Source organism: Agelaius phoeniceus, chromosome 2 (assembly GCF_051311805.1).
Source record: "Agelaius phoeniceus isolate bAgePho1 chromosome 2, bAgePho1.hap1, whole genome shotgun sequence".
Lineage (NCBI taxonomy): Eukaryota > Metazoa > Chordata > Aves > Passeriformes > Icteridae > Agelaius > Agelaius phoeniceus.
This window is the reverse complement of record NC_135266.1, coordinates 50,126,043-50,147,873: the sequence shown is the minus strand read 5'-3', so window position 1 is coordinate 50,147,873 and position 21,831 is coordinate 50,126,043. Positions and strand designations below refer to the sequence as shown.

The following is a 21,831-nucleotide window of genomic DNA, read 5'->3' as shown; positions in this document are numbered from 1 at the left end:
GACTACAAAATGCAGCTGAGACCAAAGCTTAGAGACTTCATTTGGGAGATAACTGATGAGCAACAAATGAGACTTCATTATAACTGAATTGAGATTTGCTCAGCTGGTCAGAGCACAGTGCTAGTGCTAGTAACACCAAGGTTGTGGGTTTGATCCCCACACAGGCCATTCACTTAAGAGTTGCACTCGATCCCTATGGGTCCCTGCCAACACAGAACATTCTGTGATTCTGTGAATATTCTGTGAACGCTTACCACTGATTTAACAGGAGCAGGTTCATCTACATTTACAATATCATACTATTTCAATTATTGCATATGTTGTATTTTACAGAAATAATTAAATCTTTATGAGGCATCAATGTAATTCTCATAGATGCAGGGAAAATTAAAGAGACAGAAGTCTTTCAAACTATTACCCAAGCAATGCTAATAACTATGCACATAAGATTTCATGCATTAAATACTTAGACAGTACAAGAGTACTGTTATTGCATCAATATTCAGGAGGTTATAGGGAGTAAGTGCAGAACAAGAGCTCTTCAACTTTATTTGGTCTTATATTTGAATTTTCACACTTGCTAGCTATAGAGAACCAGAAATGTAGCCATATCTTATGGAGCAGTACAGTAATACACAATCATGTCCTCTGATTACCAGCTTACCTGGAATTAACATCACCATGTCCAAGTTGACCATGCTGCCCATATCCAAATGTGTAAACATCACCATTTTCCATCAAAACCACTGAAAAACAACAAAATATTTTTCTGACATACACACATGACATGGCACTGCACCAGTCCTGGTTACCCTTCTGAGTAGCAGCTTCTGATTCCCAAGAGATCCAGATCAGATTTCCACAACCCAAAACAATGAGCACCTCTACGCAGGAGTAGAGCTCTGCCATGTAGATGTTTTTATTTCACTCCAAAATTGCTTACAAGCTCTGATACAACTCAGTATATGATACTTATAGCCCTTTTCACTACTGAAGGACAGTGAGATGCCTTTCATTGCTGGAATAAGGGAGGTGATGTGAGGATTTGGGTGGTGATCTTACTTTAGCCCGTAATAAAATGGCATAAAATATGTCAGGGAAGGTTTAGGCTGGATATTGGGAAAAGGCTCTTCACCCAGAGGGTAGCTGGACACTGCAGTAAGCTCCACAGAAAAGGGGTTACAGAAGCCTGACAGAGTTCACGAAGTGTTTGGACAATACTCTTAGGCACATGGTGTGATTCTTTGAGATGTGACAAAATGTGCCACGTTTTCTGCTTTTAGCACTCGTGCATACATCCACTTTAAAAACTGAATACAAGACAGTGAAGACACATATGACAACCTTAAAAAAACCCCTCTCTATTATAATAATTAACATTGATTTATTTGTTTTTACCTGAATGGTGAAATCCACAACTGACTTGTACAGCTCGCAGCTCACAGTCAAAGCGGACAGCCCCTGGTGGATATGTTGTGATTTTGCTGGCATCCTTCTCACCTCTTTCTCCACTTCCATCTATAAACAAGACTTAAAATTATATACTATGCATTCTAATAAAGTTATTTTAGAAGAATGAATAGAACAAGAATAGTAAATAACTCCCCACTCCACCACTTGTAAGGTAGAAGAGAGAACTCCCAGAGTAGCAATAGAGCTCAAAATGCAGCATCAAAGCAGATGTGGAAGATGACAGAAACTCTATTTTTAAACAATGTTCTATAAAGGTACACACTTGAAAAGATCCTCTAAAGCAGAAACTTGCCAGTGAGCAGACAAAAGGAACCAGCAAAACAGAAAACGCAAACTTCAGAAGATTTGCTTAAAAGCCATCACTTTCATTCTTCAGTAAGGCAGCATTAGTAAGTAGGAAACACTGTAGTTAACCTTAGCAGGCATAGCCTAGTCTACCTTTTCCAATTACTACTCTTTAAGGAGTTTACTTGACTCCAATTCAGCCACAGAGCCCCTGTTTTAAGTAGGTGACAATTACTTACACAGCTCATTTCTAACAACGCAGACAACTCACCAAAAGCCTGTTTCTTGTCTGCGTCAATGCATTTTCAGACAACATTTCTGTGATTTCCTTTAGTAAGCATGTATGAGTTTAGTAAGTATGAAGTGCATTATTGATTCCTAAAGTCAAACTGCCTTCACATTGGACAAAAGCACTGAAGTGCAATGTGTTATTCCTGAATTTCTTGCAAGCTACCATCTTCTTCAGAAATCAGAATGCTTCCAAACAGTTGCTTCTCAAAGAATTCAAGGTATTGTTAAATTTACATCTCTACTTAGAATTTCAACATATTTTCCTGAATAATCATCAGTGGAAGTCTGAACTTCAGGACTTCATAATTCCCTCTGTGAAGCATAGTAATTACAGACTTACGAAATTTTTTTAATATAATTCTGCTTTGATACATATTGGTCAAATTTTTCTTTTTATTGCAGAGGAACTGCTGATACAGTAAAGTCATTTCACACTTTCATTACATGCCAGTTTTTAAAAATCTTACTGTTCAAAGAATAAAGCTATTTTCTAGTGATGACTTGAGTATAGCAATTACATGAATCGGCATGTAGTTCACATCTGTAAAGAACAGTGTGTACTAATGGTTTTGAAGAATTAGGTTTAAAAGCATAAGTAAAGCATCCCTTTAAAACATGCACTACATGCTGGATACATGTGAAATGGAGATGTGGTTAGGAAAACTTGTCTCTCAGAATTGCCATGGCATTTTTGAGGTTGTGTACTACCAGACGACACACAAATTAGAAGTGTCTCTGAAGGTCTGTGCGCAGCTTTCTTTTTTTTTTTTTGTATTGGTAACATAAGGAAATATAAGGAGAGACAGAATCATTGTTGAACAACAGCCCCCTCAAAATTACAGTTTTCCTCTTAGTCCCATAATTCTGCCTTAAGCATCTCACAGTATTTTAGTCAAGTTTTACTACTTCTCAAATAGAGTACCTTCGAACTTTTTATGCCTGCTTTTGCATTGAACTCTATGTGCCAATGTAATCAGGAGTGGTTCTAGCAGCTGATATTGCCCCCAAAATTATTCAACAAGCAGTCTGCTTACTGCTTCCCAATTTCATACAAGTTTTTCAGACAGGAGCAGAAAAACAGCTGATTATTCTGAAAGTCTACCTGTGGCCCCTGCATCCCCTCATCCCTCAGACACTGCTGAATAATAAAAAAATATGAGCTCTCCCACTGTGTAAATGCACTTGAATAATCATCTGTCAGAAATACACATGTCCAGTAAGAATGTGTCCTGGCTGCATGCACTTCCAATGAAACACACTGGGCATACAGCAACCATGTCACCTAGACAGTCACATTAGCAAAATGTAGCAGCAGCAGCATATCAAGTGATCTGCAGAAACTTAAAGAGGAACACGTGCATTTCTGCCTTGCTGTAAGAAAAACATCCTGCTCTAAAGGGCTTAAAAAACCACTAATAAAAAGTTGGGGATTCCTGTTATCTCAGTTGATAAATGTGATACTATCATTAAATAAAACTTGATTCTAGATATAGCCCCGTTTTCTCCAAGGTTGTAAATGAAAGCATAACACAGTACTTCCCTTGAGGAAATACTAAGTATTAGTGTGCAAGATGCAGAGACAAGTACCTTCACATGAAACAAGTTTTGCAATTACATATCTGAGCAATAAATTTATTCTAAGGGATAACGTTCTACAAAGCTGGTGCTTCCAATTTCCAAAGCTAACTTCTTAAAGGTTCTAAGAATGCAGGAATAGAACCGACAATCCTTCATGCATATCTTACTTTGCTCAAGTGTGAAATTTTTAAACTGAAAATGGAATTCTGTCAGCCTTCTTTGCATGGTTAGTAACTGTCTCAAAAGCTTTGAATTGTTTGGATCTTCAAAACTTGATAAGCACTTGGTAATTTATGTGTGCTCCAACAACATTCTTGCAACTAAAACAGCTAGTCTTGTTTAGGAAAAAAAAAAGGTCTTTTGACCAAAATACACAAAGCCAAATAGAATATCATTATATCATTGCTTACTTTTAGAGCCATATTTCTGGACTATAGTGTTTATCTGTTACTCCATTACATGGCCAAAACATATAATTTTTTTCCAGCAGCACTGGCTAGGAGAACTTACACTTAGACATAAGGCCTCAAATTAACTGGGTCATCCTCTTTCTTTCCATTACTTTCAAACAGTCAAAGTTTTTTGAAAAAATGTGAGTCAAAAGTGGATGCTGAAAGCTTATTTGCATGTCTCAAGGAAAAACTGTAACTCGGGAGATACACATTTGTTTTCTTTAACCAATTGTGCACTTTTTCATTTCATTAAAAGTAGTATCAAAATAACTGCTCCTGAAAAGGAAGCATAAAAAGGCTACTGAAGCACAGACTCTTACTGTGGGATGCACTGGAACCTTTAAGCAGAGCAAGTTAGTACCTCCAGTGTTCTCCAACTGGAGTACTACTGAAGAGCACCTCTGACTCCATCTCTCTGAGAGAGAAGAAAAACCCAAGGTAAAGTACTTTCTGCTGTCAACACAGAGGGGTGTGCTCCATGAACAACTTCACAATGATGGGTTTTCATGTCTCACACTTCAAAGTTGGGCAAGGAAAGAGAGAGAACTGCAAATGCAACCAACCAATCCCCACTACCACTCGGAAAGTTCTAAACTCCTGAAGACCATTTTCCTCTGCCATGAAATGTGTTTAGAAGTTCTCTTGGCTCATATTGCTGCCACAAAAACCACTGCTTTCCAGGAACAAAGGAAAAGCTCATTCAGACCCAATAACAAGTGAAGTACTAAGCTTTAAATGAGACCTCTTCTGGCAAAAAACCCATACCCAGCATCGTTACAGAAAGGTATGGTGGACCCTTGCTTGGCCCAGACCAGCGGAAATGCATTTTGTTGGTGTTCTCCAACAGCAAGGGTGGTGATACCCCATTTCTCACTTACCATCCATCTTTGGAGGAGAGAAAAAGCACTTCTAAAGATATTAAATACTCCACAGAAGAAAAGCATTAATGGAGTATGACTGTATATTAAAAATTCTTACATTAACTGTCTCTTCCGAACACATCACATGTCAACAAATCTTGGTTCTGTTCAGCAGCAATCACTCAAATAAATCATATTGGTCAAATTACTGGTTAGTCTCTGTGAAGTCCAACTCTCACAGGGTGTTCTGAGTGCCATAATTTACAGACTTTATATACAACATTACTTTAACTAATCAGCTTGTGTCTGCAGCTTCTTGGCTGTCTACCCCAGGCTGCAGCTGAAATATATATAATCAATTTTATAGCTACAGTGCAGGGGGAAAAGGAATATACTCTGGCTGTGGAAATCATTCTACGAGGGCAGGACAAAAAGTAAGTCTGTTGGATTCTTCAGAGGTTTCTACAGAGCTTATTGAGCTTATAGGTGAAATAAGATATGCAGAGCCACAAGAGCATAACACATACAATAAAGTGACAACAAACTCACATTCTAATTATAAACTCAGTCTTAGATGTAGGTTTTTCATTGTCAACTGTCTCATTCCAATGAGCGCTTCAAACTACTCTGCCCTTCACACGGTATCTTAGACAGCCGAAAAGTAAAAAAATAAATTCCAAGTAAGTTTTCTTGAACGTCTGGTAATTTTGTCTTAGCATTTGCAAAATGGTTGACCTGTATCTTGTTCCATCCATGCAGATTCAGCTTCATCTAGTCCTAGTAGTTTTGAGGGTATTTGTTTCCTTAGCATGTTTACCACTACTTCCAAATACAGGGAAAAGGTGGCATTCAAACTGATGAATCTTAGCTGACTCAAGAAGCTTACTTTGTTTTTTATTTCTATTCAGTTCATTTCTGCAGTTGAGAAAATTTTACAGACTTTCATTAATCTTTGATGCCTTAAGTTTTAGTTTTCATATTTTCCAGATGCTGTACTGCATTAGTCTATAACTCTGAACTTTATATGAAGTGTTAGCAAGTTCTCTTCTTAGCAAGTTCAGTTAGACAAAAATGATCCTTTTCCTGCCTCAGAACCAAGGACACCATTGCAGCTTCAGACCCAAAAAGTATAAACAGCAGTGAACTGAGGAGAGCAAACTGGGAGGATGGGACTTCATGACCTGAAGCTGTAATTGGACAATTACCCCCAATATGGAAATGGACCAAAACTTATTAAAGCGTAAAAACTTGTAACTCAGAGTTCATCAACAGCCAGGTTCTTGAACTGCCCAAGGTGTATCCTTTGAAGGCCTTTTCAATAAATACCTACTTTATTCCTTTAACATTGTCTAGCCTGTCTAGCCCCTGTTCTAGGTACACTCTCTAGGCATGACTTTTTACTAAGATGCTCAGTTATGGGAATCCACAGGGATTGGAGATGTAGACTGGAAACTCACTCTCTCATTAAAGAATAAAGATGAAACTCAAGCTCATTTTTCTTCTTAGTGCCAAACCACTCCATGAATACTAAACATGTCATACCTAATCCCCTCTATTAATAATTGTGAAAGACACAGAAGACATAGATCAGGAAGAGTATGCTTAATTATAAAGTTTTTGCAGTAACAATGATCTTGATATGCAGACCCTATAAATGTGAAAAGAGTAAATGACAATGGCAAGACTTCTAAAAAACCGGCTGTTTCAATGAAACTGAAGGAGTTTTCAACTGAACAACCAAACATGAATTGCACAAGTGACAGACACATGGATTATTATGAAAAAATTCTTCACTCTGAGAGTGATGAAGCACTGCAACACGTTGCCCAGAGAATTCGAGGATGCCCCACCTCCAGAAGTTCTCTAAGCCAGGCTGGATGGAGCTTTGAGCAACCTGATCTAATGGAAGGTGTCCCTGTCCATGTCAAGGGGGTTGGGACTGGATAATCTTTAAGGTCCCTTCCAATCCAAACCAAACCATTCCATGAATCCATGGTTTGACAATATGTATAAGTAGGTATCAAATACACCTTTTATAGTAGACAATAATTGTCTGAAAAAGTCCTGAGGAAGCTGTCCACATTCAAGTTTAAATATCATTATCAAGAGAAGTTCTGCAGCTGCAAGCAGAGAAGTGGCAACCAGCAAGTTTGGTACTGGCCTTATCAGTACTACCAGCTGAACTAAACATTCCTTGCCCAAAGATCCTGAAGGTCTGGTTGGTGTGAAGAAGACTACTATAGCAGAAACACCTGAAGGAAGGAGGACAGTCTGGAAAGCATCATGTTCAAAAATAAAATAATTTGCTGATTTCAATGTGATAATGTCCTTTTATCTCTGCTCTATTATTGCTTTTACATTCTTCTTCAAGAAGAGAGGCATGCCTTGTAAGATAAAAAATATACATTATCTTTTTCACAATATTCACCTTGCCTGTTATTTGGATAACAACTCACTTCACCAGTTTTCCTTTTCCCCTTGGAATCTCTTTGAGAAGTTAAGGGGTATTTCTAGTTCCTAGTCAAATTTATGGCTGTCTTTAGAAAAGCAGTCTTCTGAGGCAGAGAAGGGTCTAAAAGTTTACTTAAAACGTCCTTATCTGTTTACCATAAGACACAAAGAACTAAAATAAACTGAGTATTTCCTTCCATATAGCCTTCCTTAAAGAAAAAGAAATGTTCATTTCTATAGGGCACATCTGACCAAAGTCTTCCAGCACAACACAGACCTTTATACTGTTCTTACAACTCCAAGAGGCAACATAAGCCTCAAACTGACACTAATGAATACACCTCTTGTAAGGAGATACTTGATCTGAAATGAGTTCCAACAACTAACACATGCCAAAAAAGCACAGATGTAGGCAGGACAAGCATACTCCTTTATGCACTTGCCTCTGGAGTCAAGGGTTTGCAGTACAACTAGCAGCAGTAACCAGCTCAAGAATAATGCCCATCAGCAAACGGCCACTCACGTAACAACACTTAAATTCATTATGTGCTCTTTCAACAGGCAACTTCTCCAGTGAGATTATGATAGGCTATTTTAAGTCCATCAAGACTTAAAACTCAGACAATATGCATTCCAAAGACTGAATGTTATGCAGATTCAAAGGATCAGATTTTGCTTTCATTTCCATAAATTAAACTTAAAATGATTTCACGATCCAGTATGTTCATAACTCAGTAAGCCCATCACCCACATACACTGAAACTTTATCCCATAAGGCTTCAAACTGATACACAGTTTGTTTGCACACATGCCAAATACAATCAGTAACTTCCACTAATTCATCTGAAATGCCATACTAACTCTTTTAATATTTAGCTATTCTTTAGAAAAGAGTTGAAGCATTCTGGGTTCACCATTTTTAGGAGCTTCCTACTTTGACCAGGTCTCTAACCTCCATTTTACATATTTATCTTCTGTATATAAATAATGTATGTACAGACACATCAATACACAGATACATACAAATCAGATTTGAGACAGCTCAACTTCAGTAAGTTCAGTAAGTAATACACTACTACTTTCTAAGAAACATGTAAGTCATTTATATCTGAACAAATGGCACACTTTGAAATTGAAGATATAAGGAACTGGCTTGCCAGACATACAAAACTGTCTAAAATATCAAGACACCTCCATACCTGTACTCTATCAAACCATTTAACTCGAGAATATTGCAGAGAAAAGTGTTTATTTTTATTTGTTTATTTTTATCTCCCCATTCAAAGTTAGCAAAAAGTAATGTTTACATTATTTCAAGTATTTCACTCCTAAAAAGGGCTTCTTGAAAGGTAACATACCTATGGAGAAGATTTATGCCAGAATTATCAAGCCTGAAACTGGTATGTTTAAGTAAAAACCCCAAATACACAACACAAAAGGACAAAAGCAGTGCAACAATCTTGAGTCACTCTAACATGTTACGTTTCCTACAGTAAAAATAAAGAACCTTAAAAATGAGACAGCATTAGAAATGAGAGAAGACACACAGAAAGACAATGCATATTTCACAAAAAAAAAAGGGCAAAGAAAAACAAAGATGATGTGGACTAATGAACATGTAGACTTCTAAAGAAAGTTCAACATTTAAATGCGTTTTCTTTCTCCTCAGGTAACAAGATACTAACAGGAAGAAAAGGCAGAATTCATTTTGTGCAGTTCTTTGAAAAGACAGATGCAGCATCTGGAAGAAGTGACTGGGAGGCTGGGCTTATTTCCACCCTAGTCAATAAGGAAGACCAAATACCTTTGTGCTTGTCCCGTTTATGCTTTAGCGGTGCTGGAGAGAGTCTGATTCTGGCTAGAGCCTGTTCTCGGTGGTTCATAAAAATAGGACCAGGAATTACAAGGGGGCCTGAGGAGAAACATTTTGCACATGCATAGGAAAGCTCACAAAATGGAAACAGTGTGTCAAACAAAATTCAAATTAAAAGCAATGAAAAAAACAAAAAGAATAATAATTATAAACTTGTTTTCTTAAATTCAAAAGACCTTAAACTCTAAGAAAGTTGCCATTTCTTGATAACTTATGTGAAAAACCAATAAACATCCCACAGTGATACTTTTACCTGAATTTCTAAGTATGCAACTGTACTGCAAGCAATGGAAATATACTCACATTAGAGTAAAATTTGATAGCAAATACCCATTATTGCCTTTAAAAGATAAAAAGAATAATTATCATGCCTTAAATCCTACAATATAACATTCAAAATATTGATTTGGAACAAGGTCATAATATAATTGCTAAATTTAAAAGCCACCACCGTAAACTTGTTTGCAATTACTATATTGAAGATGCAGAGGTATAACTTTTAAAGAAAAAGTTCCATGTTTCATGAAGAAAGTTATTCAAATCATATGACTCTTTTCTTATCTACTTAGTAATTTTGAAATTCATTTATTTTGAAAATATTTTTCAATCTATTTAAAGGTCTCCAAGAGAAGATTTGATTTAAAGACAGCAATGATACATGCATTTAAATTTTTTTTCTGGATTGCTTTTCCTTTTAAAAAATCTAGACTTAGGCAGTGAGGTACTATATGCTTAACTGAGGCCGAGTATAAACAGGTAATGGACAAGGAATTTGTTCCTTAAATTTGTATTTCTCCTGTTTTATAGGTTAAGTATGCTGCCATGAATTTTTTGAACACTTTTTGTCCTTTCAGAAGTCTCATATTCAGCAGAAACCATGAATGAGAAGCAACTAATTCTGCCAAGATATACTCAGTTCCACAGGCCCCCAAATCCAGCCCCTCCACGAACAGTAAACAAAAGCACCCCAATCAGGCTGTTGTGTTATAAACCGCTTATGCAAAACTTCAAATACAAATATTCCTCCTTTTTCTGCAAATTCATTGATACTTTCATTGCTTAGCTGAACTTTATTAAGAAGACAGTGTAGATTAACTTTTAATAAATGCCCATTGCCTCAGGTTTTCTGCTGGCAATTTTATACCATCACCTCTTCACTAATTCTAAAAAGCACGGATAGACATCTATTAAAAAGTTAGGCCAAATCTATATAGCTTTAGAACTTTCGGATGAAGAAACTTTCTTCATAGAGACAAGCTCCCAAATTTTAGCATTCACTTAAAAAACAAAATGAAAAATGCTTTAAAAATACACTACTGTCTAGGTTAGAGGTTCATACATGTGTTAGGGAATATAATGGCCCAAAACTTCCTCAGTCATGTTTGTTTCTGCACACAGCATTTGATTTTTATTTTTGTTCTACTGCATTCATTTGGACTCTATTCCAGAAGAGATCTTACTAATTCAGAGCTCCTTCTCCTAATCAAGGATCATCACTTGCTTTTGATTTACCTTCATCTTGCAGATTCTTCCTTCAATTGCCTTGCTGTTGTGCTCCCCCTTTTCAGTCTCCTCTGAATTCAAACTTCCATTTAATAGATACATTTTTGGTAACATTACTTTCTGACAAATCACTTGCTGTGTTTAATATTCTACTTTCCAGAGTTTTGACTTACACAAAAAACTACACCACATTTTGCTTCTTATCAAGTGAGGCGATATAGTGAGGAGTATCCTGAGGCACACCAGGAAAAGGCAAAAAGAGGAAGAGATGAATGACAAGCAGATTATGAAAGCTAAGAATGTCTGAAGGACAACTGATACAGAGGAAAGGCAAATGAAGAACATGAGAAAATAAGGCAAAAGTAGTGAGACTTACTGGAAAGTTTCTAATGAAATTAAAATCTGAAGAAATAGAGAATGGACAGGACAACACGCACAAGTGAAAGATCAGCAAAGTCACAAAAAGAGATGCAAGGACTGCAAAGAGTGTGGCTTGAAGAGTGTAGATCTAAAATATTTGTAGGTGACTGAATGATCTCTAGATAACTTAGGCAAACACTCTGAAGCTCCAAAACATGCTTGCACAACAGTGCAGGGAACAAGATACAGCCCTGAAGGCAGCCTTTGGCATTTCAGTGCTAAGAGCAAAGGTAACAAAAGAGAATTTCAGGAGGACAGAAGTGAAGTACAGTAGGGTGAGCAAAAGAACTACAGGAGATTTGTAAGACAGAGGATGTTTAGTAAGCATAAGAGACTGTCAGCTCCAGCATGGCCCTAGCACATACCTGCCATTAGTTTCCAAGCTACTCATCTGAATCACACTCTCCTAGTCAACACTGACAATTCTGTGACAATCTAACCTGACCAATGCAGGAATTATCTTTGCTTCTGGATATTCCTATAAACTCTACATTTACCATTGTGCACAGAACTTGAATCCAAAATAAACTTAAATGCAACAGATTGCCATTTCACAGTAATTTGTACCCAAATCCATCTAACATGTCTGTTATCTTCTTTGGGTTTTTGTGCATGCTAAATCTGTAAAATGATCGTAACAGAATAGGAAACTACAAAAATGAAAAAAAAATCTACATTTAGATTGCATTGTGATGTCTGCCTTCTTGGTCATCTGCTGGGCAAGGTGCAAAGTACCTCCCCCTCTCCCTCCAAATAACACAGGCAACAAAACACTACAATTCATGGAGACCATGAATTGCTTTCTGCTCACATCTGAGGTTGCCTGTATGAAGGGAGCAAAATTTAGGTGCTGGGAATATTTTGGTGGAACAATCCAGTCATGCATTAGATACCTCCTTTAATTTATTGAAAAATTTCTGCAGAGTATTATTTGGAAAACTGCTTCAGAAGCCTCTAAGATAGATCTGCATGGGGAATAACAATCTATTACTAGTCTCTACTTCAGAAGATCAAGTGACAGAGATAAGCAGAGGAGTCACTGGTAGACTACAGAGCTATTTTAAATCAGTCATCAGCTGTAGTATGATGCAAAATGACATTCACTCTCTCCCTTCACAGACTGTTTTTCCATAGCTGAGCTGAGATGCTGAACAGCCCTAGCTGAAATGTCAAGACTAGCTTTCTTTTCTTGGTTCAGACTTTGCAAAATGGACATTTTTTCACAGGGAATTCAAAGCATTTAAAAAAAATCCATTTAATCACAGAAATAATTTCATTTTCTCAAAATAGAATGCATTTATTAAATAATGCAATGGACTTCTGAAAAATGTATACTATTATTTCATTCTACATGCACTTAATGTGCTTTGGCATTCTTGGTCATCTAAGATCTTAGATACAGCTATGAAGGAGTTTAATGTTTGATTTTATATAACACGAGCTTTGATTTCTTCTAGCACCTCACCCTAAACAAATGCTATTTGGCAAGCTGTGATTGCAGGAGACTGAAATCAATTATCCCAAATGCTGACTTCTGCATCAGTGCACTGAACACAGCAGGCTACCTGAAAAAATAGTACATGATGACACATACATACAGAAAAGTAGTATAAATTCAGGTTGCAGAGCTAAGTCCTAGGTTGGATCACACCCTCTGTTGTAAAAACCTATTTTTGGCTTCTTGAAAGAGACCAAGCAATTTTTGAGGGGGTGTGTTTTTGTTGGTTTTTAGTAATAAAACAGGAAGATAAAACTAATATAGGAAATTAGCCATCTTAATAGGTCAACAGGTTGCAAATTTTGAGAAAAATATTTCAGAAAATGGAATTAAAGACAAATGCTTTACTGCAGTTCCACTAGAAGCACAAAACATTATAGGGAGATAATGTGCCACCTATAGAGCCTTAAAGGAAACAAAATTTAATATTCTTATGAGGCAGGGCTAATAATTATGGTATGTAAAAAAAAAATCTCTATTCTTCCAACTATGACTACCAATTTATCATTAAGGCAAAAACATCCATGGAGAATGTCATGTGCAGGCACTAAGGTTAATTGCAGTTTGCTTCTTTTGTTCAAAACATTGAAAATAAAGACAGGATACATGTCTCTTCCTGTAGTCTTAAGGCAACATTTAAATTGTGCAAATAGGTATGGAAGAAAAATTAAGGCCTTTTAAAGGGGAAAAAGATGCACACTAGCCAACACAAGCATGCAGGGCAATGTGTGAGTAATAAGAGAATGAGATGGAAGTAAGGTTTATGATAATCTTAATTTGGACCCTTTCTCCCTTCTGAATACTTCACTTTGTATGTATTGTTAAATAAGTATAAAATACTCATTTCTGCATATAAATACATGAAGTAAATTAAAACAGCAAATATTAACCAGAACTGTGTCATGGTGTCTACTACAAACCCGATTTCTGAAACTATAATAAAAATATTTTTACTTTAAACATCAGTTTTAATAACAATAATTAGCTCTTTCACAAAGGAATCACAGACACAAGTGTAACAATGCAAGTTCACAGAACCATACCTGATGGTCATTAGGGGCAAAAGCCCACAGCCTTCCCTTGAAAGCATTCTTAAAAAGTAATTTGTGAATTCAATATTGTTTCAAATGAAAAGGTTTTGAATGGTTTTGGTTTGCTTAAAAAACATTGAAACAAAAGGAATCCTGAAAGCATCAAAATAAACATTTAACTAAAACCATAAAAAGAAGCTGCACAATTATTTACTAAGTAATATTGCACTTAATATTGCACTAATGCAGACAGTTCTGCTGTGTATTTAGGTATATGTTGAGCAGACAAGGAGATTGCAAGCTCAGAGTAGCTTGTGCAGATGTTAAACAGATTTTTATGATACTTAGCCTACCATGGTAAAACTAATCACTGAAGTAACTGAATCAGTTACACTTCAGAAAAATGAAAAAATGCCCAAATCTAGGCAGCCTCAGATTATATTGTCTTAAACAGAGCAGCCTGGACTAAAATTAATCAATTTTCTGTGGATTCTTTGTTGTTGCAAGTAGGATAAGACTGATGAAAATTAATTTTCCTTTTCTGTTAGGGCATCAAAAGCTAAACCTTGCTTAATTACACACCAAATCTGCATCTCAGTAATGATCATCTTGAGGTTTTTACATCATAGGCTGAGAAGAAGTTGTAGTGAAATACCAGTGAAGCATGAGACAATTTATTATTGCTATATTGAGAACCATGTCTGTGGTTTTTAGCTTATTAGTTAAATATAGTTGAAAAAGCTATTTTAACACTCTCATTGCCTTCTGAAAAAATCCCCCAGAATTATCTTCAAGTGATAAATTGAAATCTTTGACTATACCAACATTTATTAGTTCAAATACCAATCTGAAAAAGTAAAAAGTCTCATGAGCAGCTTTCCAGATTAGCTCTCAGAAAATGCTAGTCTTAGGTTCATTACATTAATTGCACATGTGGCCCACAGATTTCTGTAATCCATTAAGGCAATTTAATGCTCCCATGATGAAAAATTAGTTTCATAGGAAAGAAAAAATAATTAACCATGTTCTGAACATTCTAACATACAAAACTTCCTCACTACCACAGAAAATAATGAAGTGCAACTATTTCCATATTCATCTCTCATCATTCTCATCAAGCCCCAAACCAGCTTGAAAAACAAAAACCACTTCACCATATGGAAAATCAGCTCCATCACTTCTCACTAGAAAAACAGAGACAGTGAAGAGCTGAGATAATTCCATCAATAATTATATTGAGATATTATGATTTAGCATAGAAGCTGTGATGAATACAGCTGGCTTTATTTCTCAGAAGGTCATACACCCAACTCAAAAATGTAGAATTTGTTTTGAGCCCTCTTCACTGCTTGTCACAGTCACTTGTGTGCAGAAAAGAGCAAAGAACTATAATAAATATTAAGGAACTTATAATTTTTAAAATAGTTGATTATCCCAAACAAACACTTTTTACCCACTAAAATGTAAAGGATCTATTTTTTCCACTAAAGCAGAATTTCTTTCTTGAATACAGCAACATAAAGAACTGATTCAAAAAATAAAATTATTAGCTGGTTACAGTTCCATCACAAACTATAGTTTGCAGCTCATTTCAGTGTAAAAAACAAAGAAATCTTCAGCATAAGCACTTTAAATTTCTGAAGTTAGTGTGCTGTTGCTGAGCAGCATGTATACAGGTCCCTTACAACAGTGGCAGGCTACTTGGATCATGTGTGAGAAGTGAGGTAATTGCTTGTGACAGTAACATTGAACCAGGTCACTGATATTGCAGCTATTAGCAACAGCTACTTCTACCCAGAACATTCAAATTCAGAGTTAGCATTTTCAGATAAATGCAAATTAAGATGAGCATTCTTATCTTCTTCAATACAAGAGACCACAAGTGATCTTGGGAAGAAATTAAGAACATATTTTTGTATCACAGGTCACTGTAACAGGACTAAAATCTGGAGCTTTGAATGAAGCACAAACAATTAGACAACTTAAAAATCAGTATAATCCCAGCACTTTTGCTCTTACACCTCTCTCCTAAACCTAAGTTCTATTTCAACACATTCAGGTGAGAGGTTTCTTTGTGATTTTTTGTTTTATTTGTATGACTCTTTTAGGAAGAAATGCTCCTGTATTTTTAAAGCTTTTCTCTTGTTTACAAGACATTCAATATTTACTGAAAATATTTGTATTGAATAAAGGTCACCAACAGGAACTTAAAAGTCTGCAGCTACATTCAGTGATGAATTCTAGTCTTGAACACCATAAACTATACATGCTTTGTTTCTTATAAAAGGACAAAACACACACATTAACACACTAAATAATCCAGAAATCAGAATCCTGACAAACTAAACACTGTGTACCTTAAGGAAAGGCCCCAAAGAGCTGGTCCAGCCTTTAAATGACTAAGCAGTGTTTTCAGAAAATTGAAAGTTCTCTTTGGATCTCTAAATAGCTATTTCATTAGCATGGATTTGTTCAGTTCCATATGCATAAATACTAAAACCCTTGGGAAAACTAAGCAACAAGTAACCTGCCTGTTCTTTTAACATTTTTGTAACTATGTTTTATCAGACTGCAAAACCTTTTGCACAAAAAATCTAGTAGATTATTTAAATGTTCTTGTTCTCTCATGAAAAGAGCAGCATCATAAGAGTTATCAAGAATGGTGCTACTCTTTGCGCTGACTCATTAATGAAAAACTTCAGCATTTGGATGGAGAAGCAAAAAAGCTCTTTGATCTGATTATGCAAATAAAGATTGATTATCAAATCAAATATTCATACTTGATTATATGAAACAAGATCTCTAAGTATTTATGAAACACTGTTCCCAGCTTTATCACAAGAAGTTTTTCTGAACCAAAACAGGAGACTAATCTCCAACCCTTCCAGACCCACTACCTCCCACAGCCACACAGGTATGGGATTTCAATGCTCTTTAGATAGAGAACATAACACAAATGTGTGCAACAAGCTGGATAACAGTATCTTTTAAGCTACAGTCCCTATACAGAATCACAGGATCAACTAGGCTGGAAAAGACCTTTGAGATCGAGTCCAACCTATGATCAAACACCCCCATGTCAACTAGACCACAGTACTAAGTGCCACATTCAGTCCTCCCTTTAAACACCTCCAGGGATAGTGACTCCACCACATCCCTGGGCCCATTCCAATTCCCAATCACCCTCTCTGTGAAGAAATTCTTCCAAATGTCCAGCCTAAACCTCCCCTAGTGCAGCATAAGACTGTGTCCTCCTGTCCTGTCACTGGTTGCCTGGGAGAAGAGACCAATCCCCACCTGGCTACAACCTCCTTTCACCCATATGCCTATAAAACCAACCATAACAGTACATTCCTGCTACTGTTCAAATGATCTTTTTTTGCTTTTTGAAACAGATGGCATACAGAAGGGATAAGCTGCTCTGGTTCTACTTCTAACCACAGAAATAGAAGCAAATGTAAATTTTTCTCTGCCACTTTTCTTTTTTCTTTTAACTGATATTTACCTGCCAGTTCTGTCATCACTAATGGTCTGAACAGCAGCACCTTTCAGTAATGCCTGGGCATTTAATTAGGATTGAATAAAAAACTGTTCGCTGCACCCAGCAGCATGCAGCAGCTCTGACATGACCTAAACAAAGGCTTCCTCTCTTTACCTCACAGCTAAAATTAGCCACAAAGATGCAAAGAAAAATAAATATTCCATCCTTTTCCATATGTACAGGCAACTGCAAGATTTCTCTTTCTTGTTGCTCCTTATTTGTGGCTAAAACCAGCAATTTCTTATAAAATGAAATAATGACACAATTCACATCACAAGATTCACTGGCACAGTCTAGGGAATAATTTGGATTACAAGGCACATTTTGTATTCAAGTAAAACCAGTATCTAATACATAAAAGAAGAATCAAAGTGGTTGACTGCAGGAACTTGAAAGAGCATATGTCCCAATAAGTTATTCTTCTTCTCAACACACAATAATCTTAGCAACCACATCATCATGCTTTACAAAAATATTACAGGTTACATCAGTCTAAATTTCTCATATTTAATTTGACAAGACATGGAGGTATTTTAGAACACAAAGAGTACTGTGAAGTTCTTAAGGTAGATTATTGTTTATGTGGAAAATCAACAATGAGGTAGATAAAACATAAGAAAATTTTGAAATGCTGCAATGGTGCTTTGTTTTTTTAATTCAATCTGTGTCAATATTCTCATGTTATGCAAATACAGAAAAGTTCATTTTATAAAAGAAAATTCTGCCTACTATTACAGAACAGAAATGGAATAATTTATCATAGTAATTAGATAATTCATATAATAGGTAAATAGCATGGGACAGGCTTGTAATCCTTTCTTCAAATAAATGTTTTTTAAAATGTAGATCCTAAAACAATCATTCAAATAGGAAAAAAACCAACCGGTGAAAGTGATATCAAGTGCTCCTTTCATCATTAAAATTATGAATCATATGCGTAGACTTCGTTAAACACATAGATTTTCCAATTTTTCTAAAAGCATGCTACATAATGAACTATCTTCTTAGGACCTGATTTAGAGTTTGATCACTGTACAGGCTCAATGGATGAAGACTATTTTCATTCTTAGAAAACAGACTCAGAAGTTTCTTAAGCTATTCAAGGCCCTTCTCAATAAGTCACTCACCCCTTCCTTCTTCCAATCTATGTCTCCTAATTACACGCTGCCGCTTTTCTTCTTGCCGTAGCTGAAGGTGTTCTTCAATATTAACTCCAGGAACAGGGACAGCTAAATAGATTAAGAAAATAAGTAAAATTATCTTTAAAATTGTTGTGGTGGCAATAAACCCCAGAAGAAGTTAAGGAAATGAAAACTGAAAACCTACTTACTAGCTGCTCTTTACGTGGCCCTGACAATAAAAAGGATTTGAGTAAATTTTGAGGAGTTCTAACCTTTATCTCCTAATTTCCTGGTTTTCATGAATCTGACTATTCCAACATCACTAAATATTACTTATATACATATATATGTAGTTATGTGTGGTCATGGTTATCTCCATTCTCCCCTAAAAAGTTTCAGAAAGTATTATTAAACCAAGTCTACAATTGTTTATATTTTTAAAAGGTTTTACATGAATTAGCCATGTTTTAGTTTAAGAATGCTTAAATTCTGATAAAAACTTCATAGAAAAATTTTCAGGGTATCAAAAAGGACTAGAACAACTTTGTAGTATCAACATTAGCATCATATATGCACAGGTCACAAAATGTGTACAGGTGACTACAGCAAGGGTAAACTTAGAACAGATCACTTAACAGAATGATCCCACTTTGCTGTATCACCAATAAATAAATCTGTTAAGCACCATTTTAACAATATTATATTAAAACTGTCTGTAACAGTAAAGTGTGTAAACAAATGTACTGAGGGGAAAAAAGGAGGTGCAGTAAAAATGAGCATTAAAAGCCTTTTTGCTAATTTCGTATTACTTACCCAGCAAGAGATCTAAAGGTATCATCTCTTTTACAGCATCAAGGATTCCTCTTTGCCTTGCTTCCTGGCCATCCAGTTCTCTAGCACATGCCTTGCAGCAGCCACACACAGCACAGCCTGACTCACCTGAGCCACAGCCACAGATTCTGCAGCAAACAGAGTTACTTTATCACTATCTTTTATTTTTGTCCATTACTGATTATGACTTTGTTCTACCTGTGGACATGCAAGTCTTCCTGCGATAAACAGGAAGGACAGCTAGTTTAAATCCTAGCTCCTGTTACATGGTGCCAGGACCATTGATTGTCCACTGAACTAACTTCTCAAAATTAGTTTTCTTTCTTCAATTTAATGTATACCACATGAAAACATGAACAAGGAAACAATGAGCACACAAAATGCTGAAGAAATAGTAATGGTAACGTAGTGGGTCTCTGCAGCTCAACTAAGTAGTAACAGACAAAGGCAACTTAAAAAGCAAGATAAACTTCCATCAGAGGATGAAGAAAAGTTATCCTGAGCCAGCAGCTCTGTCAAGAGACAGAAATTATATTGGTGTTCACATCCAACAGCTTCTAGTAAAGAACTACATGCTAAAGTAAGAAAACAGTTTGTAAAACTAAACCACCTGCAGCCACAGGCTATTTACAGAAATTTTAAGCCATTTCTGACTTTAAAAGCACATACTACTATATATTTAGCTATAAAGTTACTTTGGATGGAAACATCAACTCAGTTCACATTCAGGAAGTGCTTTAGCCACCCAACTCACTGCACCAGCCACAGTCCCACACATGTGCTTACCCTCCAGGTACTCTATCAGGACGGCCACTGCTAACACAGCTGGCTCCATAGCCTGTGCAATCTCCACATACAGTGCACACCATACACTGCTCCAGCTTCCATTTATGCATGCCTGGAGGACACATCATGGACTTCTCATCTTTTTCATCCAGTTCCTCTTCCAGATCTTCATCCATTGCTGTTGCCATGCTCTCAACTCCAAAACCTAATTAAGATATTGAAATAAGAAATTCTTGCTTTCTGAGACCAACAGAGAGGGTTCTGGTTACTCAGAGAGGTAAGGACAGGTTGGACAAGGCTCTGAGCAACCTGATCTAGCCAAAGATTTCCCTGCTCATTGCCGGGGGTTGCACTAAATGATCTTAAAAAGACTGCTTCCACCTGCAACTATTCTACGTGTCTATGAACTGCTGAAGTTCTGAAGAACATTCACAGATCAGATTTTAAAAGGAATTACTAGGAATGCCTGATTTGCCTGCTCAGTCAGCACAGAGACTTTTTGGAAATCTCTGTGCATAGACATGTTTGATTTTTTTTTAATCATCTTGCACGTATTCAAACTTTAGCATTGGAATTACGTTTTACAACAAAATGTTTAGCTTTGTTTTCACTTCTGATATTTGCCAGCATGCAAATGAAAAGGAAAAAAAAAAAAAAAAAACAAAACAAAACAAGGTCCCACACCTTTTCCTCCCTGGCTCATAGAGCCTGTGTCTCGTCCACACTGTCCTTTATTATTTACTCCAAATGTCCAAACTTCTCCATTCTTCATTAACACACAGGTGTGAGCTTTGCCCATGGCTACTTGAGTCACAAAATGACCTTTCAAATCTGTTACTAAACCTGTAAGACATAAAACACTTGGGTAAAAAATTGCACTTTCTAGCCAAGAAGGAAACTCAATGATGTACCAAATTTTTAGTGGATACTGACAATTTTAAAATTTATAGCATGGGAGAAGAACAGATATATAAAACAAGTGCTAGAATAAAAAGTGAAAGGAGAGCTAGGCCTAGGCCACTTGTCCTGCAAAAAATGAAAATCCAAAAGCAAACCTAAAACTGCTGTGAATCACGTGTTTTGAAAAAGAATTCTAAAGGAATCATAAAGCCATTGGAATTTATTTCATTACATTTTACTTAAACTGTGGTGTACAGGATCCCCTGCTACCTTATGAGCAGAGAAGGACATTAAGGCTTAGCTTCCAGCAGCCTTTGTTCATACACCCATCTTATTTCTGTGACTTTTTCCTGTGTGGCCTTCTTGTGCCAACTTAACATAAGTGAATTTTTTTTTCTTCTCCTTAGTGGAAGAATTACTTTGGATATTTGTCACCACTGATGCTAAATTATGTTACAGAACTTTTGGAAACTACCTTTTTCTACCCTTCTGTCATATCTGTCTGAATCGACAGAATGTCAGAAATACATTAGTAAACACACAAACAACATTTTCATGGGCTAAAAACTTCCATACTAATTTCAATTACTTCAGTTGAAAAATAATGCAGAAGCCCAATATTAACTTACTTGTACTATCAGAGTAAATGGCATCTTTTCCAAACATGTAGAGTTCTCCATCTTTGGAAATTACAGAACTGCTTCCATTATTGCACGCTGTAGATATGACAATCTTTCCTTCCATTTTAATAATTTTTTTAGGCTTATATGGTTTTGATTGCCGTCTGCTTTTAGCTTTAAATAAAGAAATAAATTACAAGTATATCTACCAAAAAACCCTCAAACCATCACAGGCATAATTATAGTTTTCAGACCACTAATGAAAAAAACCCAAACAAACAACTCACTATAGGTACAATCTCCTGATCTAGTTTTAA

At 36.2% G+C, this 21,831-nt stretch overlaps 1 protein-coding gene across 17 annotated transcripts in view; it reads right to left on the bottom strand.

Moving 5' to 3' along the window:
• Nucleotides 1-21,831, bottom strand: part of MYCBP2 (MYC binding protein 2) — a 175,474-nt gene that overhangs the window by 103,836 nt on the left and 49,807 nt on the right. For 16 of the 17 annotated variants that reach the window (XM_054628261.2, XM_054628264.2, XM_054628265.2 and 13 more), the window contains exons 13-20: nucleotides 21,524-21,688; nucleotides 20,679-20,837; nucleotides 19,995-20,199; nucleotides 19,191-19,336; nucleotides 18,384-18,485; nucleotides 9,195-9,302; nucleotides 1,399-1,518; nucleotides 665-746 (exon numbers count right to left, since the gene is read on the bottom strand). In XM_054628261.2, coding sequence (XP_054484236.2) covers nucleotides 665-746; nucleotides 1,399-1,518; nucleotides 9,195-9,302; nucleotides 18,384-18,485; nucleotides 19,191-19,336; nucleotides 19,995-20,199; nucleotides 20,679-20,837; nucleotides 21,524-21,688 — 1,087 coding nt within the window. The remainder of the gene's footprint in view (nucleotides 1-664; nucleotides 747-1,398; nucleotides 1,519-9,194; nucleotides 9,303-18,383; nucleotides 18,486-19,190; nucleotides 19,337-19,994; nucleotides 20,200-20,678; nucleotides 20,838-21,523; nucleotides 21,689-21,831) is intronic. The other variant, XM_054628270.2, reaches the window with a different exon arrangement.